Source organism: Cynocephalus volans, chromosome 13, assembly GCF_027409185.1.
Source record: "Cynocephalus volans isolate mCynVol1 chromosome 13, mCynVol1.pri, whole genome shotgun sequence".
Taxonomy (NCBI): domain Eukaryota; kingdom Metazoa; phylum Chordata; class Mammalia; order Dermoptera; family Cynocephalidae; genus Cynocephalus; species Cynocephalus volans.
Window position 1 is genome coordinate 17,897,161 of NC_084472.1, and position 19,961 is coordinate 17,917,121.

At 37.5% G+C, this 19,961-nt stretch overlaps 1 protein-coding gene across 3 annotated transcripts in view; it reads left to right on the forward strand.

Moving 5' to 3' along the window:
* Positions 1-19,961, forward strand: part of GREB1L (GREB1 like retinoic acid receptor coactivator) — a 130,396-nt gene that overhangs the window by 19,296 nt on the left and 91,139 nt on the right. For all 3 annotated transcript variants that reach the window (XM_063077061.1, XM_063077062.1, XM_063077063.1), the window contains exons 4-5: positions 5,001-5,177; positions 8,511-8,633. In XM_063077061.1, coding sequence (XP_062933131.1) covers positions 5,001-5,177; positions 8,511-8,633 — 300 coding nt within the window. The remainder of the gene's footprint in view (positions 1-5,000; positions 5,178-8,510; positions 8,634-19,961) is intronic.

The window sequence follows — 19,961 nt, forward strand, 5'->3', positions numbered from 1 at the left end:
ACTTCTTGGACCAGACATTAAAGGACAACATGCAGTTTATCAAACATTAATATTTTATAAGATAAAGTAGAATTCACCCTGTAGGGTCATTAATCCAGACCTGATGTCAACTGTCAATTATTCATCTGTGGATTATCTACTTTTAAGTTATTTGTAGTTTTTTCATACCACCAATTAGAAATAATACTTGTTTGATGTAATTATCATTTTCTGTCTAACAGTAGTTCATCCAAAATAACTAGGAATATGAGTGTGTGTATAAATATATTTTTTACATCATATATATGATGTAAAATGTACTTTATCTCAGAATTGTTTTACCTTCTGGTACTAGATTTAGACTCTGGGCTTTTTCACAACATAACTTCTCTATATCATGGGAAATAATAAAGAGCAGATTTATTTTTTTATTATTTTTATTAATTTAAAAGATAAAATGGCATATGAGGTTTGCTGCTTTTTTTTTTGTTCTGCTGTATTTCTCTAGGGTCATTTTTGTTTCTTAGAATTTTTCTTATAGATGGAATCAGACAGATGGAACAAATATCAGTAAAAAGGAAACAGAGAGGAAGGCAAAGAATTCAAGTGTTGTATTGATTTTGAGGTGTATTTGTTTGTTTAATTTGATGCATTCTTCCTAGTTATATAGTTTCATCAGAAAGTCTGGGAATACATTGATCAGTGTCTTGAGTGAGAAAGTGACCAATCACATACTTTATAAAGGTTCCTTAAAACCTAGTTCAAAGACTTCTGTTGGTTCATAGAAAAAGAAGTGATTTTCATTTTTCATAAAGCTGTCATAAAGAAGAATGTGTTTGCTTTATTTTTCTTTTGGTGAAGTTGAACAGGTGATTTAATATAGAAGTTTAGTGGTAAATCTTATTTATTTATTTATTTATTTATTTATTTATTTATTTTGGTGGCTGGCCAGGATGGGGATCCAAATCCTTGACCTGGGTGTTGACTACACTCTAACCAACTGAGCTAACCAGCCAGCCCCTAATGGTTATATGTTGAATTAAATTAGCAAAGAAGGTCCAAGGATTTGTTCATTCATTTAGCAATATTTATTCAAAATGTACTGTGTGACAGAAATCATGCTAGACTATGATGTAGAGGTGCAAAAATTATAGGGCTCAGTCCTCACGGTGCTTACAACATAGTAGGCTGTGGTACAAGGATTTTAGAAAACTTTTAGCACATTTAAAAAGCATCACAGTCTTAATTAATGAAACAGTTCAGATATGGCTCTGACTATAGACATTGAAAATCTCTCATAATGCCATTTTGCTCAATGATTCTTTATGATTAGAGGAATCTTCTTAGAATACATCATGGAAAAGACACAGAAAACATCATCAGAATACTGATGCTCCCCGACTTACAATGGATGAGGTTATGTTCCAATAAACCTATTATAAGTTGAAAATGTCGTTAAGTTGAAAATGTATTTAATACACCTAACCTTATGAATATCATAGCTTAGTCTAACCTACCTTCAGTGTGCTCAGAACACTTATATTAGCCTACAATTGGACAAAATCATCTAACATAAAACCTATTTTATGATTAAGTCTTAAATACTGTACAAAAATGAGCATTTCATAGACACAATGGGATATGAAAACATAAAACACAACATCCAAAAAGCACTGGCAACATAGTACACTGTAGAGCATTGGTTATTAATCCTCATGGTCGCTGGGCTGGCTGGGAGCTGCGGCTCACTGCTGTTGCCCAGCGTTGCAAGAAAGCATCATACTGCGTATCGCTAGCCTGGGAAAAGATCAAAATTCAAAATTTGAAGTATGGTTTCTACTGAATTTGTATTGTTTTCACACCATTGTAAAGTTGAAAAACCCTAAATCGTAGACTGTCTCTAATAGATTTCATCATCTTTTGTAATCAGGAATATGAGACCAAAGACCATAGGTTTTGGAATCAGAACTGGGTTTAAATCCCAGATTTGCCACTTGGTGCTTTAAGACCTTGGGCACGTAGTTCAAGAACTCAGAGTCTTAGATTCCTTATGTATACAATGTGGCCAATAATGCCTACCTTGCGGTGTTGTAAAGATCAAATGAGTTCCATCATCTAGCACAGTGTGTGGGATACAGTACTTACTCTTTAAATGGTAGTTACTCTGCTATTGTGTTTATTAAATACCCCCACAGATTTGAAACTTTGCGTCCTTTCTGTTGCCTTATAAATGGACATAATTTTTCACTAACCACTTCTCCATGTGAGAGTGTAATACAGCAACAAAATGGTAGGTTTTTCTTAGAGACGCATGCTGTTGAGATTTTTACATGTTCAGTACTCAGTTGTCCAAAAGCTAATATTTATCCAGCATTTCTTACTTATGATGGATGGTTTTCGTATGCATTAAGATATAGTGGCACAGGTAATGATATTAAATGCTGTACCCCACAGATATGTACTATCAACTATGTTTCAGTAAATAAAAATAAAGTACATAAAAAATAGAAAAAGACACAATGGGAAATTTTTTAAGTTTCAGATATTCCAGAATCCCTGTGGACTCCAATATAAATTTGTCTCAGTTTTTATATAAATTATGCAGATCCCAAAGGGCATGGAGTAATTGATTTTAAAAGATATTGATCCAGTTGACAGTGCATGTGCCCCAAATCTACTGTGTAGTTGGAAGACTTGACTGCCAGAAAAACTAGAAAGGTGATTTGGCTGTAAGAGATCTTATTTTTTGTTATCAATGATAGCAAGAACTTTGACCAGATAAAATCTCCCTTGAACCAAGGCTAATGCTGAAACCATACAGAGTCTTAAAAACGGACTTGTAAGATTCTAACTCTTTCATATTGTTAACTGCTATTGACCGGAAGGTTCTCTTCTTAGCAGATTATCCAGACCCATTGCTTTTCTCTCTTCACACTCGTGCTTTTCATCTCAGAGAACAGACAGAAGAAAAGATAAGAGACAAAACTCAACCTCAGTGATTTGTCGATTCTGATTCACACACTAATCTTTTCTGAATTACGTGGACCTATCAGACAAGACTAGTTTTTCAGCACTATCCATAATTATTTCAGCTGAAAGGTTCTTACAGCTTTTTACTGTGTTTTGGGTGTGGTATGTCTGCCTCTCAGGTCGGGCAGTTTTCCACCAAAGCATGGTGGTTGCACCAGAGTGCAATTTCCATGAAGGCAGGGGCTCTGTCTGCTTTGTTCACTGCTGAAGATTTGGTACCTGAGATAGTACCTAGTACATTGTAGAGTACAAGCATTGGTTGGTTAGTTGGTTGGATGGATGGATGGATGGATGGATGGATGGATGGATGGATGGATGGATGGTGACTTTAGGAGCTTGGTGAACTAGGCAGCTATTGACAGCCATTTTTTTTGGACTACAGCTTCAAGGTATAGGACAAATGGCCAAAGGCTTTCAAATACAATCCATCTCTGAGTATATTGTAAGTCATTTATAAAAATTATGTTAATTTTATTTTTCTATAAAGTGACAGTAATAAACTATTGAGTCCGTGTTGTTAACCATAGGTTATGACTGTCTCGTTTACCACTGTTTCTCCAGTGCTTAGCAAAGTGCCTAGCATATAGGTAGGTGCTCAATAAATAATTGTTAAATGAATAATAATAAACTGGACTGCCCATTTATAATTGGTTTTAATTGATTGTCAGCATTCTGAGATTGGGATATTGTGAGACATTCTGTATTTAATCCTTGCTTCCTTTCTCTTCTCTCCTTATATATCTTTGTTAATTATAGAGCCAGATGGTTTAGGGGTTTGAAAAGAGTAAGTCACTTCATTAGTGAATTTATTTTCAGTAAATTATTTGTGTATAGAGATCTTGTCTTTATACGATATGGAGTGCCCTTTCTTATTTACAACTTTTTTGTCCTGTTCACCTATATGTAAATGTGTTGTGTCCTCATCAGATGCAATCAGAGTAACTCACTCTCTGACTCTTACTCTGTGTGTTAAAGGGAACCAAAAAGTCAATTTTTAACAAAGCAGACCATGGTTCCTCATCATCCCAGCCTTCTTCATTTCTTCTTTCCACGTTCCCTGCTCCATCCAGGTCACTGAAAGTTTCATTTCGTTTGATTTGGCTGAGTGAGGAATTGTTTGGATGTTAGATCTAGAGGAATAATCTGGCTTGAATAACGAAGGGTTGAATCAAGAGGAAATGGGGATCTCATGGCACTCATGTCAGAAAGCTTATAGCTACATCTCATAGAAACCAGCAGCTGACACTGCCCTGAATTTGCACATCTCTGTGTGCTGTGCTGTCCTCTCTGCAGACCAGCTTCCTTTTCATAACTTAGTTTGTTTTTTCCACACATTAGCTTACACATGGTTGGCATAGCCCCAACTCAGGTTCTAATTTTAAAAAACCTTACAAATCCAGGGTCCAGTACCATCTGACTGACTTTTTGCATTTATTTAAAAATTTCAGGAGAGAGACTCTGGCTGTCCCAGATTGGGTCAGATATTTGTCCACAGTCTCATCCACTGTCGCCGTGGAGGTCAGTTCATGTGCTGGGTAGGGTGGAGAACCAGAGCTAAGACCCACAGCCTCTCTAGGAAGGGAGTGCATGGAGTAGAAATGATGGACATCTCCAGGACCAAACTTTTTTTTCTTCTTATAAATGTTATCACATTACACTCTCCATTCTATTTCCTTAACCATTAGCCTTTTAGAGCAGCATTTAAACTATTTCCAGTCTTTCACTGTGATAAAATAACTGTTTAAAAATTTTTGTTGGTTAGAGTGTGGTGTTATAACACCAAGGTTAAGGGTTCAATCCCCATACCGGCCAGCTGCCAAAAACAACAAACAAACAAAATTTTGTACCTGTTTTCCTTTTTCCTTTGAATTACTTTTTTGAAATTAGTACATTACTAGGTCAAAGATTGTGAATATTTCTATGCTTTTTATATGTAAAAGTATTGGATTAACTTGCAAGGCCATTAGTAATGTTGATTTTCCTCATTTTAGGGTTTTCTGGAAACTGTATCGGCTGTGGAGAAAGAGGATTTCGGTATTTCACGGAATTTTCCAACCACATTAACTTGAAGCTCACCACCCAGCCAAAGAAGCAGAAGCACTTAAAGTACTACCTAGTCAGAAGCTCCCAGGGTATACTGTCGAAGGGGCCTCTTATCTGCTGGAAAGGTACTCAACTTCCCAGAGGGAAAGGGGAGGAAATGGAGATTTTATGATGGTGACAAGTGACCCACACTGAGTTCAGAATTCAGATGTGGTATAGATGAATATGTCAAGTTCAGAAGGCTTTCCCAAAATTTAAAGTTCTCTGGTAGGTTATTTGACTTGCTCCTTTTTATTTTATTTTATTTTTTTTCAGAATATGCCTATTTTATTAACATTTGACTTGCTCCTTACCACAGTAATACCCACTTACTGCAGAGGATATATGTTCTAAGACCCCCAGGGGATGCCTGAAACTGCCACAGTTCTGAACCTTATATATACTATGCACAAATGTCTTCTTCTTTCTTTGCAGTTTCATGGATAGAAAATTTGTTCTTACCATAGATCTTACAATTTTTTTTTTCTTTCCTTATTGTCAAGAACTTTCACCTTTTCATTTAAAGGAAGCGCTTTATGGCTTCTTGAATTCCCACATATCCGAATTCCCACATCACTGCTCTGCGCTTTGGGGCCATCATTAAGTCGAATAAGGGTGACTTGAACACAAGTGCTGTGATACCACTACAGCTGATCTGATATCTGAGCTGGCTGCTACGTGACTATCAGGCAGGTGTAGCTCAGACAGTGGACATGCTGGACTGTGGGATGACTCACATCCCAGGTGGGACGGAGCTGGTCGGCGAGAGATTTCATCATGCTGCTCAGAACAGTGTGCAACTTAAAACTTACAAATTGTTTACTTCAGTAATTTTCCACTTGATATTTTTGGACCATGGTTAACTGGGGACAACTGAAACTATGAACAGCAAAACTACAGATAAGAAGGGACAAGTGTACTTTTAACAGAAGCTGTTCAAGTTTAGGGAAGTGCATGTCTCTGTGCTGGTCATGGGAAGGTTCTCTTCTTAGCAGATTATCCAGACCCATTGCTTTTCTCTCTCTTCACACTTGTGCTTTTCACCTCAGAGAACAGACAGAGGAAAAGATAAAAGACAAAACTCAACCTCAGTGATCTGTTCATTCTGATTCTCACACTAATCTTTTGTGAACTACTTGGACCTGTCAGATAAGCCTACTTTTTCGTCACTCTTCACAATTATTTTAGCTGAAAGGTTCTTATAGCTTTTTACTGTGTTTTGGTGTGATATGTCTGCTGCACAGGTCAGGCAGTTTTCCAGCAAGGCATGGTGGTCACACCAGAGTGTAATTTCCGTGAAGGCAGGGGCTTTGTCTGCTTTATTTAGTGTGAAAAACCTGAACAAGAATTCAGGGGGAAAACGGACCATTTCTAGCTCATTCATTTAGAGAGGACCTCGACAAGTCAGTTTCTTGGTAAGATGCTCTTTTTACTTTACTTAAATTCTTTGGTAATTCTCAAGCATCTGTATTTTTCTGTCTTAATTAGACCTAAGCATACTGAGAATAAACAAAGCTCTCTTCATAATATCTGGGAAAATGCACTATTAAGTTGGCAAAGTTTTGTTTCTTTTAAGTTAGGAAGAACTTAACTTACTCATAGAAATGAATCCAATTGAAATTCCACATCTTCGTGTGTTTAATAGGAATTGCCACAAGTTCTATTCATTGTTCTAATGCAGTTCTAATACTCCTAATAAGGAGTATTAATCCTTATTCTATTCATCAGTTTCTTAGATGCTGAGATTTTTTTCTCTGTGTAAAAACTGTCTTTAATGTTTCTATTTGTTGTCTCTGTAAGATTTTTGCCTGACCGTGAAAAACAGCTTAATAAATCCAAATTACAACCACAGATTTGTCTCTGAATACTTCACCTTAATTTCTCTTGGTTGTATTTCAAGTGGGATTATATACTTCCTTAAGGATTGGCTATATCTTCCAAGACAGGTATCATCAGAATTTAAAGCTTGGTGGGGCTGGCCCATTAGCTCAATTGATTAGAGGGTGGTGCTGCTAACACCAAGATCTAGGGTTTGATCCCTGTTCCAGCCAGCTGCAAGAAAAAAATAAAAAGAAGAACTTAAAGCTTGGTGACCACTGAATCTTAAGGTGATGAATTATAAATAATTTCTTGTAGAAAAATCGTTTTGAATGTCATGAACCCCCCAAAAAAGAGTAAAAATGGGATAGGCATCACTTCTCTACCTTTTGAGTTCCTCCTTTACCTTTTGTTTTGGTTGAGTAAAATATTTTTAACTTCTTTTTTAGTGCTTAATGATAGTTCATCTTTCTAACCAAGAACAGCATTTGCAAAAGAAGCCTCATGTTTATAACAGCTGCTATTTCGGAATTGGAATTGAAATTATATATATATAATTCATATATATACAAACCTGTATACATATATATACACACATAATATCAATATACATATATGCATATAATATACATAATGTGGAGATATGCCTTTAGGAAGAAATACAGTAGCTCATCACAGATGGCATAGGAGGCTACAGGAATCTGCCTCCATTATATATATATATATCTGATAAACTTGGAAACTCTCTAAAGGATCCTCTACAATTAACTTTGTCATATGCAGGCATTATGTTCTTTTTTTACATGCTACTTTTTGAGACTAATATAGTGTAATTTGGTTGGAAGTTACAGTTTCATAGGCTGTCATAGTATTTGCTGTCTATCCAAATCAGTACAAAGTACAATTAAAATATCATACCAGAAAAGAATAAAACAAAACAAAACAAAATATCATACCAGAGTCCCATTCATATCAGCCTACTTAAAATGAAGCTTGGTATTGCATGATCATTAACCACCTAGATATTGTTTAACTATTTCCTTTAATAAGAACTGAGAATAATATGAATTTGAGCATTTCTAATTTTTTCTTGTGCCTATACATTTTCCTTTGCCTCTGTTTTTGCACATAAATTAAGGTTGAGAAAAGAAGGTTGAAGGCAGAATAAGACTTTTGGTTACCGTTCTACACTGAAATCAATCCTAGATAATAGGTTAACTGGTATTTGAAATGCTTACTTGGTTTTTATAAATTATTGATATTTTAGCCTCTGTCTTACCCATAAAACTAGTATTACTATATTGGTTATGAGTATTTTTTCCCTGAAAACTAGTCTTTGGGGAACAAAGGTCTGATTGTGCTTTGTAACCATTTTCTTTGCCTTTTAGACATGACATCTGGCCCTAGGAAGAAGAACTGTGTCCATTAGCTTGAACATTCTGTTAGAGTCAGGATTAGGGGAAGGGGATATCGGATAAGGAATATAGCTACCGCTTAAGGAGCAGCAGTTTATTTCAGAGATTTTTATGGATCGTGTCCTCATCACCTGTTTTAGCAGAACATTGGTCTCTTTATATAATGTGATTTTCACTCCTTTCCAGAATGTAGAAGTCGACAATCCTCTGCTACTTGCCACTCTATTAAACCAAACTCTTCAGTGTCATCAACTGTGACCCCAGAAAATGGAACAACTAATGGATACAAATCAGGATTCACTCAGACAGGTATGAGGCATTTTCTTTTAGCATTTTGAGCAGCAGATGTATGTTTAGTGAGGCATTTTAAAATTTACTGATGGCTGGTTTGAATAGAGGTATTACTAGAGTAATTAGAATTATAGCTCAGCATTGAGATAGGTCATTCTGTGGATGACCAGAACCCAAGTCCCAACAGTCTTGTCAGTGTTAGGCTAAGGATGGAGAAAGGAACTGACAGTTGGTAGAAAATTTAGCACAAGCATAAGACCTGACTCTAGGGGCAGTAAATGGGAATCCAGACATGAGGGAAGTTTGCATTGTAGCTATCAGGTGGCAAGTACTGGGGCACACTCATGAAGACTGGAGTTCCAGAGCAGTGTTCTAACTAAGCCCACAGAGCAATGTAGGGCGAAGTGTACCAATTGGGATACAAAGCAAGGTCTCAAGGTGGGATTATGAATCATAGCAGTGGAATCCATGATCTAGTTTCTTGTGGTACAAGATAGGGTCTTGGTTACTAATAACCACATAAAAACTTAGTGCCTGAAACTAGGTTACAGTGTCAGGGGAGGATCAGCAGAATAGCCGATCTGATACTGAGCAGATAATCTACTAGTCTGTGGCTTCTAAAAATTCCTCCAGGCACTGGCCTAGGCCCTGAGGTCAGGCTAAGACTCCTGGTGAGACTTAATGATTCCAGGTAGATGAAGGGCTAAAGGGCTGTAACTGAAAAGATCATTGCTGATAGAATTTGAGAAAATTACTCAGAACCAGTCTCAATTATATCTTAGGCAAGAAGAAAAGTATTTGAAAATAGTTTGTGAATTTTTTTTCAGTTCACCTGTTTTTTGTGAAGTACCATCTTATCCATCTAATATGCAAACTTCGTAACATATGTGCTTTGCTGATGTCCACTCAACTACAAGTTGATAAGAAGGCTGTTTTCATTCACTACATAGCATACCTCTTTCAAACTTACATGAAATTGTGATGAGCTGGTAAATTGTTTCTACTTATTTTCAAGATGGACATGATTATTAGAATATATTAGGAACAAGAGCAATGATAATAAGGCTCACTTTATTTGGGGCACTTCTTGCTATGTGCCTGTGCTCAGCTAAGTCCACTTCATCCTGGATAAAATAGTCAAATTTTAACCTGTCCAGAAAATTTACATAGAGGCTGTGATCTAAGAGGAGAGACCATTTCTCTTTAGGATGAATGAGAGAACATCATGTTACTAGGTGTTCAAGAAAGAAAAAAGGTTGTCATTTGGGTCTTGGCATTGAAAGATTAGACTTCATTACATTAATGACAATCCTACATGTCCTTCCTAGAATATTATTTTAGTAATTTGATTGATTCCATGGTATATTTTCTGCCATTAGACCTGAGGGCTGTGAAATATAACTTTTATATTTTTTACAGTATTAAAAATTGATATTTCCCTCATTCCAGCAAAAACTTATCAAGTATTTATTATCTTCTAAGAACTTTATCATATGCTGTAAGTCAGGGCTTCTTGTCTAATGACTGCAATGATTTAAAAACCACTCATATAAGGAATTAAAGAACATTAAAACATGTTACCTTTCCTAAGAGGGAGAGGTGGCTATGTAAATAATCAGTTGTACCTGAAAATAATGAAAAGATATTAAAATGTTAATAAGTTAAAATAATTTTAATTATACCAGGAAATACATTCTGAAAACAAATTTTGCTCTGAAAGAGGAAGTCAAGATTCAGGCTCTAGCAAAGTCTCCCCAGTTGACATGATGACAGGCAAGAGAAAGAGGGAAAGTGCACTGCTTGACTCACAGTGAACACGTAGCCAAGGGTTATGCCAGTGTCCTTGTGTGTTCCTTGTGAGTTGACCATGAAATTAGTTATTAACAATTTTAGGTGCAATCCAGAGAATTTAATGGAAGAAACTGCCTTTATAAGTAAGGCTTTGTATCTGAAACTTTCACACTGATGAATCGTGTTTATACTTTCTTCAACAATAATTTCTTTCTTCGGACACGTTGAGTGTAATAGGCTGCAGAAATTTTATGTTAGCATTATGACATCATCACTAACATTAGGGTATGCAGCACTTCCTTAACTGGTGGATTGAGATTCACCTTTCTGTAGGAGATTGCCTTCTCCTTAATTTTAATCTGTAGTCAGTAACTGTCTGTAATCAACATTTCTTAGCCTGCAGTGTGGGTGCACACACTGAGTAGTATTTGAAGAAAAGATTAACTTAATACTTACACAGCTTTGTCTTAAGTTCCACCTGCCAAGCTCTGGATGTTCTGTTCTGGCTGGCTTGCCTTTATCCTTTGCATATTTTCTTTTGACATTTTTATGCCATTGATAAATCAAATTTTAGCCACCAATTCCAGTGAAATATTTTATCATTTTTAGTGAAGATGGCTATAACTTTTGCTACTGATATTATACACACAAGCTCCCCCTCCCCTAACAGGTATTGTGTTTAATCAGGACAAGAATTCAAGAAGAGATGAAAAAGAAATCATTGCCTAACCCAAGATCTTTAAAATTTCCATGTTTTCTTTCAAAAGCTTTGTTGTTTTTACTCTTGCAGTTAAGTCTATGAGCCATTTTGAGTTGATTTTTGTGTATAGTTTGAGGTGAGAATCTAAGTTCATCTCTTGTGTATAGATGATATCCAGTTGTCCCTGCACCATTTATTGAACAGACTGTCATCTTACCAGTGAATTGCATTTGTCAAAAATCAATTGTCTATAGATGTAAGGATTTATTTCTGGAAATAAAATGATCAAATGGACCTCATCAAAATTCAAAACTTTTACACTACAAAAGACACCATTGATAAAATGAAAAGACAGAGCAGACTGGGAAAAATATTTGCAAAACAAATCTAATAAAGCTTTAGTATGCAAAATTTACAAAAAAACTCTTACAACTCAATAATAAGATGACAAACAATCCAATCAAAACATGAGCAAAAGATTTGGAATAGACACTTCTTCAAAGAATATGGGCAAATGGCCAAGAAGCACATGAAAAGATGTCAACATCATCAGTGATTAGGGAAATACAAATCAAAACTGTAACGAGATACCACTTTACACCCACTAGAGTGACTATAATAAAAAAGACAGTAACAAGTATCTGTGGATGTGGAGAAATTGGAATTTTCATACACTGCTGATAGGAATGTGTCGGTAAAATGGGCAGCCACTTTGGTAATACGGTTTGGCAGTTTCTCAAAAAGTTAAACATAAAACTACCATATAACACAGCAATTTCACTCCCAGGTATCTTCCAAAGGGAAATGAAAACATATGTCCTCACAAAAGCTTGCATACAAATGTTTATAGTAGCACTATTCATTATAGTCAAAAACTAAAACAGCCTAAATGTCAATCAACTTGTGAATGGATAGACAAAAATATGATGTATCCATACAATGTAATACCATTCAGCATTAACAAGGAATAAACTACTGACACATGCTGCATCGTGAATGAATCTCAAAAAAAATTAGGCCAAGTAGAAGAAATCAGATGAAATAAACCACATATTTTATGATTCCATTTACATGAAATATGCTGAAAGGAAAATTTATAGAGACAAGAAATAGATTAGTGTTTGCCTGGATCAGGGGGTGGGAATGGACATGAATAGAAAATGGGCATGAGGATTCTTATTGGGGGGATAAAAACATTCTAAAACAGATTTATGGTAATGGTTTTACCAGTAATTAAAGTTAACTAAAAAGCATTGGCATACAGTTGAAATGGGTAAATTTTTGGATATGTAAAACATACCTCAATAAAGCTATAAAAAAATCACGTAGAAAGCTGCTCTGGGAAAAGACAATCTTTGGGGTGGCACTGTTTCTCTTTCAGTTCAATATAGTCTAATTTACTGAATGCCTACTGTGGGATAAGCACTGTTTCAGACCAGAGGGTAAATGGCACAGAGCTTGGAATCAGAGTCCTGGTGTTCAAATATTGCATCTGACATATGTTAGCTGAGGCTTGGGATAAGCCACTCAATTGTTCTCTCCCTTGATTTCCTCATTTGTAAAACTGAAAATAATAACACCTATTTTGCAACTTTCTGAGGAGTGATTTAGTATTCCTCCCTGACTTAGCCTTTCTGCTTGTGTAACATTTCTCCCCATTATAATTATTTGTTAGCCATCTGTACTCTCTTATATTCTAGAAGCTTTATGTTCTTTCCTTTTATCTCTGTATTCCCTAGTTCCTGACAAATGCCTGGAGAATTCTATTTTTATTTAAATTTGAAATTAGCATTTGGGGGATTATTAATTTTTTGGTGTATACTATTTTTCCAAATGAAGATAATATGTTCATCTACCAGTAGGAGGACACATGTTTTTATCCCCTAGCTTGTAAGGATGAGCCTCCTAAGCTCTGCCCTGGCAACTAATAGTATAACCTGTAAGAAAACTCTATTAGGCAGGGCCATTTTATGACTTTCTTGGGCCTTAGGTAGCTTTGCCTATGTGGGTCCTTCCCCCGTAGAAAAATATTTAAAATTATGTTTTATGACTATGTTGGTAAAAAGATGAATATATTAATATTATACCAAGGGTCTTCAAAAAGTTCATGGAAAGACTCATATTATCCTTTAATTCTTTTTGTGAGCTTTTTGAAGTACCCTCAAAACAAGACACTATGTATAAAACACTTTCTTCCACCAAAAGTTAATTTTTTTCTTCTGATTTTAAAATAAATTAAAATATTTTCATGAGCTCTTAAAAGAGTCATGGACCATAGGCACTTTGCCTTCTGTGCCTGATGGAGAAGTTATTCCTGTTATTGGAGACAGAGGCATTGTCCATGAAATGGAATTTTCTTCTATGTGATCCACTGTAGGCTCAAAGTAATGTAGACCCGTTACTGTCTTAACCTTGAGTATTAAAAGGTAAGAACTATAACAAATGAGAGGACTTACCCTACCACATGTCAAGCTCATAAAGACTAATAAGGACAGGGCAGAGTTGGCACAAGAATAGACACAGCAGCAGAACAGAGTAGAAAGTCCAAAAGCAGATTCACATAACATATGTGTATTTCATGCTTAATGGGGGTGACTTGCAGATCAGTGAGACATTTCAATGAACGGTTCTCAGAAATTGGATATTTTATATAGAAAAAAATAAAACTGGACACTATATATAAAATCACTCCCAGGTACCTGGAAGATCTAAATGTGAAAGGCAAAACTATGAAGCTTTTAGAAGATATTGTAAGGTGGCCGGTACACCTCCTCTGTCCCTGGTGATGGCTGCTTAGAAAGCAGTTTCTATGAGAATGCACCATTTAATTGTCCCTAACGCGTAGCTGTGTTTGCCATCTTCCTCTTAAGGTTCGTCCTCCTTTGGATACTAAGTTTCCTTCCCTGTCCAGGTGAAACCTTGAGGCCAAGATAATCAAAAGTTCCTCTAGAAGGTTTTTTAAAAAGTATTTGCTCACGAATATTCAATTAATGCTTTACCGAAACAGTTTCTTTTTTCCAAATGTGGTGGAAATCCTTAGGCTGGCAGATTTGCCCACCAGATACTAAAAACATGTAGGCTCTTCCTGTACTCTGTGAACTCGTTGAGGGCAGGGACTGTATCTTTGCCATATTCCCCCATTGTATCCCCAGAGCCTAGCATAGCACCTGGCATACTGAGGAGGCTCAATAAATATTTGATGAATGAATGGATGGGAGTGAGAAGGAAGAAAACCAATGATTACTCCTCTCTGAGATAGGAGAGGAGGCAGAGGTTCATGAATGTTCTTGTCTGACTTCTGCAAAAGAGGAAGTACAGCTATTTAGCAAGTATACAGAAGAATGGCCCATTTTGTAGAAATGAAGAAACTTTAAGTAATAACAGTGAAAAGTCATTTTTACCTATTATATTAGTCAAAACATTATACAATACTGGCAAAGTATATGGTAAAACTGACATTCTCAGCCAGGCTGGTGAAGGTGAACAGTGGTATGGACTTTTACGAAAGCAATTTGGCATTATGTAACAAGAACATTAAAAATATTTATACCCTTTGCTCTAGTCATCTCACTTCATAGGGCTTAGCCAAGAAATTAACCCAAAAGGAGAGTCAAGATATTCACTACAGTTCCCTTTGTATTAACTAAAAGGAAGAAGCAACCTTAGTATAGAAACAATTGAATAAATCATGGCAAACACACACAATGAATATGCTAAAAAAAAAAAATTATGAACACTCTGCAGCCATATAGGACATAATTCTGTTAAGTAAGAGAATTAATATTAAAACTCTATGGTTTTGTTGTGATGTCATGTAAAAAGATAATGTGGATAAAACACAGAAGGGCATGTATTAAAAGAAAAAATGGTTTATGGGAGAAGTGAGATTTTAGCATATTTATTTCTATTTCTGATTTTTTAAATTATATTTTTCATAGTTAATCATTTAAAATTCTCAGAATTAAGCCAAATTTATAGATCAGTAGAAAATGTCCGATTTTTCCTAATCTGTCTTCAGCATTCTTTACATGTGTAGGAATAAGGGCCAATATTTAACATAGGCAAGTCCAAGATATAGCTAGAAGGTAACAAAAACCAGAATTTGAACTCTCTCTGCTTGCTACGGGACAATGTTATTGGGCAATTACTGAGTACTAGGAGATAGAGATAACAAAGATGATATTGATCTCTTCCTAGAATTCTGTAAAATGTTCATGTGTCTCAGATTTCAAGAACAGAGCAAGGGGCAGGAGAAACAGGAAAATGAGAGAGGGAGCACCAAGGTTAAAGAATCAATAACAGATCAACTGAACATCTGCTTCTGGCCAAAATGGAGAAAAGAGACTGAACTTACCCTCCCACCTGAAACAACCAAAGAAACAAAAACAAATAAAAAGACAAACATACATGAAAAACAATTTTCAAGACACTATACATCAGGCAATGAAGGGAAGTGACCCCTGAGAGATGGTAAGCAAACAATGTGCATCTTACAAGATTCCCAGCTTACTGCCCTCAGAGAGTTTCCAGACCATGATACAAGGAGGGGGAACTGTGGTAGAGCCCAGCAGATTCCCTGAGGTGAGGAGAGGGAACTAAGAGTCAAGGGAGACCAAAGAAGCTAGAGTTCTATGAACCAGAGGGGAGAAAGCTGTACAAGCAGAAACCCCAAGATATGCAGAGGGTCCCCTCAAGTGTTCAACATAGTACTAATTGGTACATGTATGTGAAGAAACTACTCAAGGTTGATAAAAAGTACCATCCAAAAGGATTAGAGGAAACTACCCAGCATTCATACAGGGCCAAGAACAGTGACTCTTCCCTCCAGCCAGACAGGAAAACCACATAATTCATCACGCATTAGATAGAGTATGTAGGAAGGTCTTGTCTTGGTAATGGAAAATACTTAGCCCTAGTCTGTGTACTGCACCAGTTCTGCCTAAAAATACCATAAAAGCAAAATTCCAAAGGATCAGATTGTTTCCAAATAATTTAACTGCATTCCAAAACAAAGCTCAAGGATATTTATGGTAATACAGAAATATCTGGCACACAAGAAGGTAAAATGAACAATGCCTGACATTCAATGAAAGATTACTAGGCATGCAAAGAGGTAGAAAAAGACAACAATTTCAAGGAGACTAATCAATCAATCAATTAAAACCGGCCCAGAACTGACACAGATATTAGAATCAGCAGAGAAGGACATCAAAACAGTTGTTATATTTCATATGTTCAAAAAGTTAAGTAGACATGGAAGATATGTTAAAAGACCCAAGTGAAACTTCTAGAGATGAAAACTACAATGTTTGAGATGAAAAATACACTGGATGGGATTAGCAAGAGATTAGTCATTGCAGAAAAAAAGATTAGTAACTTGAAAGCATAGTAATAGAAACTATTCATGATGAAACAGAAAATGAAATAAAAGAAACTGAAAACAGCATCAGTGAGCTGTGGGACAACTACAAGCTGCTTAATATACTGGTAATTGGAGTGCCCAAAGGGGTGGGGTGGGGGGACAGAAACTATGTTTGAAGAAATTATGGCTAAAACTTTCTAAACTTTATGAAAATTGTAAACCCATAGATCCAAGAAGTTCGATGACCCCAAACACAAGAAACATGAAGAAAACTACACCAAAGCACATCATTATAAAATTGATTGAAACCAATAATAAAACCTTAAAAGCAGAAAGGAACAAAAACAAGTTCAACATCAGATTTCTCATGGGAAACATAAATTAGAAGATGGTGGAGCATCATCTTAAAAGTGTCAAAAGCAAAGGACAGTCAACTGAGAATTTTATAGTCAGCAAAAATGTCTTTCAAAAATGAAGGTGAGGGCCGAGCCCGTGGCGCACTCGGTAGAGTGCTGCGCTGGGAGCGCGGCGACGCTCCTGCCACGGGTTCGGATCCTACATAAGAATGACCGGTGCACTCACTGGCTGAGTGCCGGTCACAAAAAAAGACAAAAAAAAAAAAAAAAAAAAAAAAATGAAGGTGAAATAAAGATACTTTCAGACATAAAAAAATATGAAAGAATTTATCAGCAGACACACAATACAAGAAATGCTAAAGGAAGTCATTCAGGTAGAAGGACAATGATACCATGTGAAAATCTGAATCTATACAAAACATTGAAAACCACTGAAAATAGTAACTACATTGGTAAACATATACAATTTTTTCTTATTATTTAAGTCTATTTAAAAGATAATTGAATGTTACACCACTATAATAACAATATATTGTGAGGTTTATAATATATAAAAGTAAATTGCATGACAGTAGGATAAAGGCTAGGAGGAGAAATGTGAAAGTAAATTTTTGCGAAGTTCTCAAACTATATGTGAAATTTTACAACATCACTTGAGGTTTTGCTGTGATAAGTTAAGATTTATACTATAAAACCTAAAGCAAAAATAACCAAGAGTTTTACTTAATAAACAACAAAAGAGATAAAATGAAAACATAAAAAAAAAAGGTTAATCCAAAAGAAGGCTGAAAGAGGAAAAAGGGGACAAAGAATAAATGGGAAAAGTAAAAAGCAAATAGCAAGAAGATAGACTCAGACCTAACCATATCAAGAATCACATTAAATGTAGATGATCTAAATACCCAATTCAAAGGCAGAGATCATCAGATTAAATAAAAAAGTAAAACCCAACTCTATGCTATCTATACTAAATACAATTAAAATGTAAAAACACAAATGTGTTAATAGTAAAAGTATTTTAAAAAGTACAGGGCTAAAAGAAAGTCTGTGTAGCTATATTAATATCAGGCAAAATATATTTCAGATCAAAACATATAACCAGAGGTTAAAGAAGTAATTCCAAAATCATAAAAGGAACAAGTAATCAAGAAGACATAACAATCCTAAACATTTATGCACCTAATAACAGAGCTTTAAAATACATGAAGCAAAAACTGATACAATTAGTTTCAGAAATACATAAATTTACAACTTTAGCCAGGTATTTCAATACTCTTCTCTCAATAATTGATAAAAATGGTAGACAGAAAATTAGTAAGGATATAGACTTTGAACCATACTATCAACCTACTTGACCTAATTGACATTTATAAAATACTGTACCCCGGAGTTTCAAGATGGCGGCGGCTGCGGCGGCTGGCGCGGAGTAGCTGAGGTGGAAAAGGTGGCCACTGGGCCTCAGGCAGCCGGGAAACTTGTGGACCTTCCTCTGGCCATCTCTTAAGGGAGGACTGCTCCTGCTGGCCGGTCGTGGGGGCTCAATGCCACTTTGCCCCCGGAAGGAGAGGCTGCCTCATTTACAGGCAACAGCTTTGAAGAATGGAGCAGGAAAAGAACTGTTTCAGAGCTGCAAAAGTGAGTCTTGAAACAGGGAACACGGCGCCAGGGCTGCTGTGGATGCAGCCAGGTTCCCGGAGGCTGGGGCCGCGCTGAAGGCGGCCAGCTGCCCTATTCAGGATTCGAGGTTTCAGGCCGGCATTAAAGAAGATTCCTGGGAGCGCCCGAGCGGCGCCGCGACTGAACAGCCCGAGGCGGCAGCGCCGAGAACACAGAAGGAAACAAACCAGAGACAGAGCGAGCGCCCGACCTGGCACAGCACTGTGAGTGATCCCTGGCACAGCTCTGTTCGGGGGGTGGATGCCCACGCGGCTCCCGTCTGCACCACCAGGCCACTCACTGCCCCGGTGCTGCCTCCATTTTCCCAGGTGCGGGCAGCTCCGCCCTGCTCGGCCATCACTGAGCCCATTTGCTTGGCCTGGCGTGGGGCTTTCTGGACCCTGCGGGCCGGCCTCCTCTCCCACTCCCTCCGCGGTTCTCTGGCGGGGCTGGGGGTGTGGGGCGTCCCGACCAGTGTTGGGAGGGCTAGGAAGTACGGGCGGGCCGACTGTCACTCCACCACACCCTGGACTCCGGCCCGGTAAACTTCCTGTTACTGGGAGGCAGATACCATCTCTGCGACCACCAGTGTGGAAACAAGCCTAACGAATTTCTGGTTGGGAATAGTGTGGTAGGAGAGTTCCCAGGTCCGCTTGAACCTGCCGGAGAGCAGGCTGCAGGCGGGCACTAGACTCGGTTTATACTGGGGGGATACAAAGGTGAACAAGACCCGAGAAAGATCTACACAGTGCTACAAAGGCACCCAGAGAGACCGGTCGTCTGTGCCTAGCAGAAACCTGGTAGACTTCCTGGGCGAGGCGGTGCTGAGCAGGGTCTTGAAGGCCCAGCTGATAGAAGAGGGGTGCAGCAGACACGCCCCAGCCCAGCACAGTGCGCACAGAGGGGGGAGACGTGCGGCCAGGGAGGCGGAGACTCGACAGAAACCACACACCCGGTGGGGTCGCCACTGCACGATCTAACAGCCTGGGCCAGAGCACACGGAACGGGGAGAAGTCCTGTACAGAAAGTGAAAGCTCAACAGAGATCACACACCCTGTGGTACGTGATCCACCAGCCCAGCAGAGTACAAGCTGACCAGAAAAGTGGATCCCCGGAGAAGCCCAAGACCCGAGGCAACCACACACACAAGACACTAGAGGCCAACTGAGCAGTCACGGCGGGATCCATACCAAATTGGCAACCACAGCAACATCCTAGTTAGTCATTAGTCTCAAACTGGTGGACTGTGAAACCCCCTGCCACAATGAATAAACACCAAAAAAAAGACACCAGAAATACAAAAAATCAAGAAAGTACACCACCAAAAGTTAATAAATCTCATACTCTAGATCCTATAGAACAAGAAGCCCTTGAAATAACTGACAAGGAATTTCGAGTGATAATTCTAAGGAAACTGAATGAGATACAAGAAAACTCAGCTAGACATCATGATGAAATGAGGAAAAGTATACAGGATCTGA